The 11547-nt window shown below is 34.3% G+C and overlaps 1 protein-coding gene across 1 annotated transcript; it reads left to right on the forward strand.

Moving 5' to 3' along the window:
* Positions 1–913: 913 nt before the first annotated feature.
* On the forward strand, positions 914–6438 carry LOC131180926 (uncharacterized). The gene is made up of 3 exons (XM_058149233.1): positions 914–1036; positions 1660–2773; positions 5501–6438. Exons 1-3 carry the CDS (start codon positions 914–916, stop codon positions 6436–6438), a joined length of 2175 nt encoding a protein of 724 aa, XP_058005216.1.
* Positions 6439–11547: the final 5109 nt, after the last annotated feature.

The raw sequence follows: 11547 nt of genomic DNA on the forward strand, positions 1-11547 counted from the left end.
CATACAATCTGTGGATATTGATGCATGGAGAATTATTAAAAATGGTCCACATGTTCCTCAAAAGAATGGTACTGGAACTACAAAAGTTCCAAAACATGAAGATGAATATGATGACAATGATTGGAAGAAAATCTCTATAAATGCTAAAGCTATTAATATTTTGCATTGTTCACTTGACCTTAATGAATACAATCGTGTTTGTGATGTCAATCTGCTAAGGAAATTTGGGATAAGCTTGAAGTGACTTATGAAGGAACTGATGTTGTTAAAGAGTCCAAAGCAAACCTTCTTATTCGAGATTATGAGCTGTTTGAAATGAGGCCAGGAGAATCAATTGCGGATATGAGTACAAGGTTTACTGATCTTGTGAATCTTCTCAAAGCGCTTGGTAAAAGATTTGAGGAAGCAGAACTTGTGAAGAAAATTCTTAGATCACTTCCAAAATCTTGGGAAGCAAAGACTACAGTTATCCAAGATACCAAGGATTTTAAGACTTTCACCTATGATGAACTCATTGGCTCTCTTATTGCACAAGAGATGGTATACAAAAGGGTGAAGTTGAAAATGAGCAAAAGAAGAAGAAAAGCATTGCTCTCAAGTCAAACAAGGATGAAGATAAGAAGAAAGGTGTTGCATTTAAAGTTGACTCAAGTGACAACTCAAGTATTTCAAGTGATGATGAAGATGAAATGGCTGTGCTTGCAAGAAAATTTAAAAGAGCTTTCAAGAAGGGTGGAAGCAAATACAAGAAATTCTTGAAAAAGCATACTCCCAAGGACAAGTACTTTAAAGATTCAAAAGAAGAAATTGTATGTTATGAGTGTCACAAACCTGGACATATCAAGCCCAAATGTCCATTGCTCAAAAAGAAGAAAGGAAAAGAAGATAGGAGCAAGAAAGCTATGAAAGTAGTATGGAGCAACGTAAAGAGTCTTCAAATGATGAATCGAGTGACAAAGAGGCTGCTCTTCTTTGTTTGATGGCATGTGAGGAGAAAGTTGAGAGCTCACAAAAAGATGAAGAAAGCGACAATGAGGTAAATTCTTATGAATCTCCTAATGTAGAAGAACTTGAACTTGCATTTGCTAGAGTATATGATGAGTATAGAAATTACAAGAGAAAGTGCACTAAAATGAATTTAGAGATTGAATCATTGAGATCACAAAACACTGCCATGTCCAATGTGTATAAAGAAAATGAATTTTACAAAGGACAAATTGCTTTGTTTAAAGAATTAGACTTAGAGTTGAAAATATCAAAAGAAACATGTGAGATGCTCATTGAGAAAAATAAAGTTCTTGAAACTAAGGTAGAGTCTTTGACAAATGATTTAGCAAAATTCACAAAAGGAAAAGAAACTCTAGATGTACTTCTTGGAAACCAAAGAATTCCGAGTGAAAAATATGGAATTGGTTTTGATGGTTTCATGAACTATGACAAATATAAGAATCATTTCATTAAAGCATCTACATCTTCCTTGCCTAATGTTACATGTTATTACTGCAATAAAAGAGGTCATATGATTAGCTCTTGTGCATTTAGGAAAGGTCATCTTAAGACAAAGAAGGTATGGGTACCAAAGGGAACCTTACCTAAGGTCACTAACCCCCAAGGACCCAAAGTTGCTTGGGTACCTAAAGCTAAATGATTAAATTTCAGGTTTGTTGCAAAGGAATGAAGGAAAGTGATAAATGGTATATAGATAGTGGTTGTTCAAAGCACATGACTGGTGAAAAAGACAAGTTTTCAAAAATTGCAATGAAAGATGGAGGATATGTAAAATTTGGAGACAAAGGGAAAGGAAAAATAATTGGAAATGGCACAATTGGCACCAAACCTTGTATTGAAGATGTATCGCTTGTTGAAGGTTTGAAATACAACTTGCTAAGTGTAAGCCAACTGTGTGATAAAGGCTTTGAGGTAAAATTTACTTCGTCTCTATGTACAATCAATAGTTTAGATAATGACACATTGTTCATTGCCAATAGATCAAATAATGTTTACTTGCTTGACATGAATAATTTTGAAACTAATCATGGTACATGTCTAGTATCTCTTGATAACTCTAGTTATTTATGGCATAGAAGACTGGGTCATGCAAGCATGCATACACTCTCAAAACTGTCTAAGAAAGAACTTGTTAATGGTCTTCCTAAGATTAAGTATGAAAATGAATTTCAATGTAGAGCATGTGCACTAGGAAAGCATACTAGAGCATCTTTTAAGTCTAAGAATATTGTGTCTACCACTAGGCCATTAGAATTGCTTCATCTTGATTTATTTGGACCCGTAACTCCTACTAGTCTTGGTGGAAAGTCATATGCTTTAGTTATTGTTGATGACTATTCAAGATATACATGGACATTTTTCCTTGCTCACAAAGATGAAACTTTTGAAAAATTCACCTTGTTTGGTAAAATGGTTCAAAATGAAAAAGGCTTTTGCATCTCATCTATAAGAAGTGACCATGGAACTGAATTTGAAAATCATTCGTTTGAGAAATATTGTGATAAATATGGAATCAATCATAATTTTTCAGCTCCTAGAACACCACAACAAAATGGGGTAGTAGAAAGGAAAAATAGGACTTTGCAAGAAATGACTAGAACTATGTTGAGTGAAAATAATTTGCCAAAGTACTTTTGGGCTGAAGCTGTTAATACATCTTGTTATGTGTTGAATAGAGTTTTGATTAGACCAATTTTGAAAAAGACCCCCTATGAGCTATGGAAAGGAAGGAAACCAAATATCTCTTATTTTAAAGCATTTGGTTGTAAGTGCTATGTGTTAAATAACAAGAAGGATAACCTAAAGAAATTTGATGCTAAATCCGATGAAGGAATCTTTCTTGGGTATTCAACAAAGAGTAAAGCCTATAGAGTGTTCAATAGAAGAACTTTGGTTATTGAGGAAACTATTCATGTTTTGTTTGATGAGACTAACCCTTCTATTAGAAGAAAAAATGCTTGTGATGAAAATGAGCAGGTTTTTGGAAAAGAGAATATAATATCAAGTGAAGAATTGGAACAAGTTGATGACAAAGATGAGGAAACTCAAGGAGAAACTACAATAGATGTCCATGATGCCAATGAAGATCAAACTAATGAAGAAATGCCAAATTTGGAAGATTTACAAGTAAATGAGCCCCAACATGAAGATTTACCTAAAGATTGGAGATTCCATAGAAACCATCCTCAAGAAGACATTATTGATGATCCATCTCAAAGGATGATGACTAGAGCACAATTGAGAAGATATTTTGGTAATGTTGCTTTTGTTTCACAAATTGAACCTAAATGTTTTGAAGATGCTCAAAATGATGAAAGTTGGATTCTTGCTATGCAAGAAGAACTAAATCAATTTGAGAGAAATAAAGTTTGGAATTTAGTACCTAGACCAAAAGATCATTCAATTATTGGTACTAAATGGGTTTTTAGAAACAAAATGGATGAAAAAGGCAATGTTGTTAGAAACAAAGCTAGACTAGTGGCTCAAGGCTACAACCAAGAGGAAGGGATTGATTTTGATGAAACCTTTGCTCCGGTTGCTAGAATTGAAGCTATTTGAATGTTGTGTGCCTTTGCATGTTTCAAGGATTTTATGCTTTATCAAATGGATGTCAAGAGTGCATTTTTAAATGGTTATATTGATGAGGAAGTGTATGTTGCACAACCTCCAGGTTTTGAAAATCATGAACATCCAAATCATGTTTATAAACTTACTAAAGCCTTATATGGTTTAAAGCAAGCTCCTAGAGCATGGTATGAAAGGCTTAGTAAATTTCTTTTACAAAATGATTTTCAAAGAGGCAAAGTGGATACAACACTTTTTGTTAAGAAGCATCATAATGATATGCTCATTGTGCAAATTTATGTTGATGATATAATTTTTGGTGCTACTAACGAATCTCTTTGCAAGAAATTTTCTAAGATTATGCAGAATGAATTTGAAATGAGCATGATGGGTGAGCTTACATTCTTCCTTGGACTTCAAATTAAACAAATGAAAGATGGCATCTTCATAAATCAATCAAAGTACATCAAGGATATGCTAAAGAAATTTAAGATGGAAAATTTGAAGAGCATGGGCACTCCTATGAGTTCAACAATTAAAATGGACAGTGATGAAAAAGGTAAAGAAGTAGATACCAAACTTTATAGAGGTATGATTGGCTCTCTTTTATATCTTACTGCATCTAGGCCTGATATACACTTTAGTGTTTGCTTGTGTGCAAGATTTCAATCATGTCCAAAAGAATCTCATCTAAGTGCAGTTAAAAGAATTTTTAGATATCTCATAGGGTCACAATCAATTGGTTTATGGTATCCCAAGTGCGAATCATTCAATCTTGTTGGCTATAGTGACTCTGATTTTCTTTGGAAGTAGATCGATGAAAAAGTACCTCGGTACTTGTCAATTTCTTGGTCATGCACTAGTTTCTTGGCACAAGAAGAAACAAACTTGATAGCTTTATCTCTGGTGAGGCGAATATATAGTCTTTGGTAGTTGTGTTGCTCAAATTTTATGGATGAAACAACAATTGGAAGATTTTGGTTTAAAATATAATCTTGTTCCAATTAAGTGTGACAACACAAGTGCCATAAACTTGGTCAAAAATCCAGTCCAACATTCAAGAACTAAACATATTGAGATTAGACATCATTTTATTAGAGATCATGTTCAAAATGGAAATATCAAAATAGAGTTTGTTGCCTCTGAAAATCAACTTCGACATTTTTACAAAGCCTCTTAATGAAGAAACCTTTTGTAGAATTAGAAGGGAAATTGGTATGTGTGAATCACTTGCTTAAAATCTAAGTCATAATAACTTCATGTATCTACATTTTATTGAATGTGTAATTGATCTCTTTGTGATATTAGTTTCTTTGAAAAATCCTTAAAGCATATTAGCTAACTTGTTTGTGTACTCATGAAATTAGTTTACTAGGTTGTATGCTAATATTGCGTGATTTAAAATTAGTTTGCTATATTAAGCAATCGCTCAAATTTCAAACCAAAAGGTGATTGTTCTTGAAGTTTTCTACGTGTTCACCAATGCATTTATCTTTCCACATTTGATATCATACTCTCGAATGTGTCGGACATGTAGAATTTTTTTGTGTATATAGGTATAGGTAAACTTGTTTGAAATGCAAAATAAAATAAAAAAAAAGGGGAAAGAAAAGGAAAAGCTGGTTCATTGAAAGTACAGTGACACCAAAAGCGGGACTCAAGAGGACTTAAATCCTCCGCCACACGAAACCTCACATTTTCTCTCTCTCTCTGTTTGATTTCCGACATCCCCAAACACCATACCCGATACTTCCTTCAAAGTAAACAAACCCTAACTCACCAAAAAAAAAAAAAAAAATCTCGAGTTTCCTTTCCTCTTTCACACTTACCTCACCGAACTCCCATAATCCGATTTCATTTTGTCTCAATGGATCTCACCAAACGAAAACAAAAATACCCTGCTGGGCCGCTTCATCTTCCTCGTCAGCCTCCGACGATGTCCCTGTTGCGGCATTGCGGAAGAAACTGAAAGGACAGCAAAACGTGTCGAAATCAAAGTCAGTTAGTGAGTCTTCTCACTCGTCCAAGGGTGTCGAATCCTCTAAATCGACGCCAGAAAAGAAGAAGACGATACAGAAACAAGGGACGGGTGCTCAAAAGAAAATGGGTATCGCAAAGCTTTCGGGTTCAGTGGATAAAGCACTGTTGGATTGCAAATTCATCAAATGGGAGAACTTTAATCAGGTAAACTTTCACTTTAAAGAGCTTTTTGAATTTCAAGGTTGGTTGGGTGTCTGTGAATGCGCAAATGAATATTACCCTAGGCTTGTACAAGAATTTTATAGAACCTTGCGCACTGTTGATGATGAGGATCGATTTGAAGTAATTTTGAATACAAATACATATAGTGTCTCTGTTGAATTGATAGCCACGGCTTTAAATTTGCCCACTGATGGAAATAGAATTTCCACACATAAGGATGTTGCTAGAGTAGCAGGTTTTAATCTGGTTGAGTTTGAGAATGAGGTATTTCCTGCTAGCACTGCCAAAATGAGAAATCCACCAGATGCAAAGCCCTCCAAAGATATCAAAATTATTCACAGTATGGTAAACTATGTGTTCTGTCCGAAATCTGGCAGTTATGGCTATCTGAGTCACTTGGATATGTGTATTATGTGGCACATTGTGAGTAAAGTTAGGTTAAATTTAGCCTACTTAATTTTCAAAAACATGTGCAAGGCCTATGGAATTGGTAAACTGCCCTATGCACACTTGTTGACTGCTGTGTTTAAAGAGCTAGAGGTGAATGTCACTAAGGAAAGCTCTAGGGCTGACTTGATAGTGCTTAGAGAAATCCATTCAGACACTGATGGGAGAAAGACCAGATTTGAAAAGGGTAGTTCTTTCAATGCTAAAGTTGATTAGTTACGTAATGAAGTTTTGAATGAAATTCAAGGGCTAAGAGCTGCTGTTAATGACCATTTTAGCTCAACAACTCAATCTCTTGATATTCTCAGAAAATTTGTAGATGTTGTTGACTATAAAGTGAGTCACCTACTCACTCAAAATGAGGAGTTAAAGAAGTTGATAATGGACCTTCAGCAGGCCAAGGAAATTGCAGCTCCAACTAAAGTTGAGGTTGGCACTCAGGTTTCTACTGATAAGGGAGAAAGCAACAAAGTTGAAGAGTCTCCTGCTGATATAGCATGTGAAAGTGGTAAACTTGCTGAAGCAGAACTTGAACCTGTAGTGGATGCCCCTGATGCGCAAGCTAGTGACCATGATGCACCTAAGATTGATCCTACAGCTGATGTACCCACTGCACTTGATGATCCCAAGGTTGTAGAAGCTGCAAGTGAGTTACCCAAGGAAAGTGAAAAGGTTCCAGAATCTGAACCCATTGAGCCTGCTGCTCCACTAGTTGAACCTCCTCCTGCTCCACTAGTTGAACCTCCTCCTGCTCCACTAGTTGAGCTGCTTGCTCCTACACGGCACGGGAACCTTCCCTTAAAGACCACCAAGCCGGTGCTCAAACTCAATCTGCGATTCTTTGCCCTGCAAAGAAAGGTCTGAAAGGTACAAGTCAACCGTATCAAATCCGTACCAGACCCTCATTCTTTGCTCTTCAACCCCTTACGAAGATGATGAGGCCGAGAAAAATGATGAAGTGGTGACCAAGCACCTCAGCCTCTGTTATTAAAGCGCCTAGGAAGAAAATGGTGCCTTCAAAATCCACTCGCAGAGTATGAGACTTAAATAGCATCTCATCCTGAATTTTTAGTTTCTTGATTGCATTTTTAGCTTACTAGTCTGTGTGCTACTTTTGGTTTTTAGTTTGCTCTTTGTCTACCTTCTGCATTTCCATTTTGGCTAACATGATTCTTTTTGGGTATTTTCTCCTGTTTCCTTTTTGATTGATGACAAAAGGGGAGAATGGTTGGATATGTGAATATGTGTTGATGAACATGAGACTATGGAAATGTGTTGATATACTTGTGAAGTGTGATGATATGTGAATATGTGTTTATGTATGTGAGATATATATATGTGATGATACTTGTGTTCTTTGGATATATGCTTATACTTGTGATTGATACTTGTGAAGTGTGAATATGTTTGATAGCATAATTTGGGGAGCTTATGTCTGAAAAATGGATTTCTTGGAAATTATGTGCATATATTTAGGGGGAGCATTTTCGGTATACTATACTTGGACTTACATACTCACATAAATTTTCACACACTTTTATTTTTTTACTGTTGATTCAGTTGAGTTTTGTCATCATCAAAAAGGGGGAGATTGTTGACCCCGTGTAGCTCAAAATGAGCATTGATTTTGATGATAACAAAACTCAAAGAGAATCTATCTAACCTAACCTTTAAGTGATGTGTAGATTCTTTGTCTTATGCATAAAGAACCTTTGAAGTTGCATCTAAGAAGAAAAGATACTCAAAGGCATTCCAAGACAAATCCAAAATGAGAAAAAGACTATGGAAGCCAAGACTCAAAGAAAAGGTATGAAGAGTATAGTGTTAGAGTCTTAGGCCTTTTTGTGAAAAAGAATAGATGAGAATTTAGTCATATGGAGCTCAAAAATGAAAATTTATTTTCTGATTACTTTTTCTCATCATGACCTTGAACACAATTATTGAAATATTTTTTAAAGGTCTAAATCATTTTGCATTGCAAGTTGAGACATGCAGCTGTTGACTTAGTTTCCTAACTGGTTTGCTAAAATTTTCGGTTTGCTAATATGTTTGCTAAAAACATTAGTTTGCTAACCAGTTTCTTGTGCTCCTAAAATTTTATTAGTTTGCTAGCATTCGGAAGCTCAACTTCGCACAAAAGGACAAAATAACGGCCATTTTGTCTTAGGCAGTGTGTATAACGTTCCAAAAGGGTTTCAAACGGTCTAAAATAATTTGGGACTATATATACACCTTCTTTACTTCATTTACAATTGAATGAAAGCCTACATTTGAACTCCAACATTGATTTTTCATTCATTGCTTTCATTCAAGAGCATTTAAGATTTTGAGCTTCCATTGGCAAATCAACTCATCTCTTCTTTATAGTTTGATTTGTATTGAGTAAGAGTGAGTGTTGAAATATTGAATTGCATTCAAGAGAGGTTGTACAAGCACCTATTGAAGCTTGGGAGTGTAAGTGCTTGTGATAGCACTTGTGAAGGTTTCAAGCTACCTTGGTGTAAAAGCTTGGTGTTGAGAAATTGTAAAGGGCTTTTGGTCTCTTGCCTTCAAAAGAGCAAATAGTGGAGAAAAGACTCAAAGAGGGTTCTTTGAGAGTGTGGTTGTAGGCTAGTTGCCGAACCACTATAAAATCCTTGTGTTTGATCTCTCTAACCTTTACCTCTTTACTTTTGAGCAATTTAAATTTCTTTTCTCATATACATAATATTGAATGTTGATTAAATAGATTGAGTTGATAAATTTGTGGACATATTGAGTGACTTGAGAAAATTGGTTGATGAATGATTTGTTCATCATCTATGAATATAGATGAGTTTTTAATTCAGAAATATACTACTTCTGTTTCTTCTTCTCCTTCTTCTTCTTCTTCTCTTCTACTCTCTCTAAATTCGGTTCGTATAAAGAGTTCTTAAGAAAAATCTTCAGAAGTTGCTGTCTGGAGATTTTAGGCTTTGTTGTATCCTGGAGGTATATTGTTATAACCTTATAGCAATCTAGTAAGGGTAATTAATATCTTAAAAATAGTGATTCATCACGTCTCAAAGCCTATTCTACATACACCCACTGCTTTAACAATTTTAAGGTATTAATCGCAATTGAGTCCAAGACTGTTTTCGTGATGAATCAAGAGTTCGTGAAACTTGATCGTTGATGGGATTAACTATATTTGCTGGAAAGACAATATGCTATTCTTACTCACCACATTGAAGATTTCTTATATACTTGATCCAAGTCTGCTTGCCATTTCACCACCAACTCCAGAAGATTCTGAACAAGTGAAAGCAGATCGGAAAAAACATGAAGAAGATGAATTGTTATGCAAAGGTCATATTCTTAACAGCTTGTCAGATATGCTATATGATCTATTTACTTCTGTCAAGTCTCCAATGGAAATCTGGAGATCACTGGAGTTCAAATACAACTCAGAAAACAAGGTGTGGATAAATTTCTCACCATGATATATTTTGAATTTCAAATGGTTGATAATATATCTATTATGGATCAAGTCCATGAGTTACATGTCCTTGTTTCAAAACTTAAAGATTTGAAAGTGATAGTTCCTGAATCATTGCAAGTAGTGTTAGTAGTATGCCCTAGACCATATCATTTTTGTATGTATCTTGTAAATATTTTATTAATAAATGGCAATTTCACTTTTCCATTTACATAATCCATTTATGTGTAATTGAAAAGGTCATTTGATATTTTGTTAGAAATTCTATTCTTAAGTTGTTAAGAATATGAGTGACAGTATTTCTAGTACAAAGTATCATAAATTGGTTCATAATTGAGGATACTTCACAAATGACATAACTTATCCAGAAAGATTGTAATCATGTTTGTTCCCAAAGTATTAATATGAGATATAAATAATTTAGAGTGGTGAGTCTCATGCCACATAACAAACATGATAAACACTTATACATAATAAGTAGGCTGAACCAGTGACAATTATGACAAGCACATCGAGTTTACTCTTGTCAATGCATTGTCATATATCATATTAGTGCATATAATCTTTAGACCTGAGATAATAAAGTTATTTTTGTATATAAGTGGTTTGAGTTTGATACTGCTTTCATACTTGTACTATGTATGGGTATATGGGCATGTGTTGGCTCTTACTAGTTATATATGGAGATAGGTGTTGATTAAGTTGGAATCTGTTACCCTAAGTAAATAGGGATAAAATCCCATGTTCATTTAATTATTTTTTATGATTTAAGTTCCTGGCCAAAACAGATAGATTTAGTCAAAAAAGAGTTTCTGACAAGAAAATCTAATTAATTAAGAATTGGAATTAAAAGAGAACATAATGTTCATAGCGAATGGAGTTTGACATTAACTATGACTCCAGCTAGAATTGGGATTTTGTAACGGAGAGATTCTAGTGCATGGTAACATATGATTAAAGGTTCATTTAAGGTATTCCTTATTACTGATTGGGTAACCATGGTATGCTATGCTAGGTGTCAACCATGGTCTATGATATGCCTGAAATGATTTAAAGAAATCATTTAAAGTAAGAAAGAATTCTAATGATATTATGGGATAATATCATTTATCATTACCAATAAGTAATGAGCCTAGTAAGTCACACATCTACACAAGTTAATCACCAAGTAAAATGTGATTTTATTGATTAATTAAAGAGTTTAATTAATTAATTAAATAGGTTTGGTTTGCAATAAGATTGCAAAGTCCTTAGCATGACTTGAAACTAAATCTAGGTTATTGGATGTATAGCATAAATTAAATTTATATTTAAATTGTTTAAATATGAATTTAATTATGAGAAATTAATTAATAAAGATTAATTAATCAATTAATTTATATTTGATATAAATTAACTTGAAGAGGAGAAACTATAATTTTGGGTTGAGAACTCAAATTAAAAGTAAGGGTAAATTGGTTATTTTACATGGTGACATGTGGTACCATGAAATGGTGACACATGGCACCATATAAGGTTGTCATTTGTCTTCCAATCATGCAAGATGATAAAAGTCAAGATTCAATCTACCTTTGACACTTGGCTTGATGAGATTCAGTCAACAAAAGTAAGATTAAATCAAGTGGTGACATGTGGTAAGGGAGTTAGTGAAACTTTGACCTAAGTATAAAAGCAAAAGGAAGAAAAAACAAAAATCACTCTCTCTTCCTCTCTTCAAAGTGGACGGCAGCCATAGTCTCCCCTTCCTCTTCTTTCTTTCTCAATTAATTCAAAGAGAATCCTTCCATTTCCTTTGAATTAAATTTGCTAGAAAATGTTTCTAGTCTTCCTTGCATTCATACACCCTCACTAAAGCATAAACCCCAAAT

The sequence above is a fragment of the Hevea brasiliensis genome, chromosome 6 (assembly GCF_030052815.1).
Source record: "Hevea brasiliensis isolate MT/VB/25A 57/8 chromosome 6, ASM3005281v1, whole genome shotgun sequence".
Lineage (NCBI taxonomy): Eukaryota > Viridiplantae > Streptophyta > Magnoliopsida > Malpighiales > Euphorbiaceae > Hevea > Hevea brasiliensis.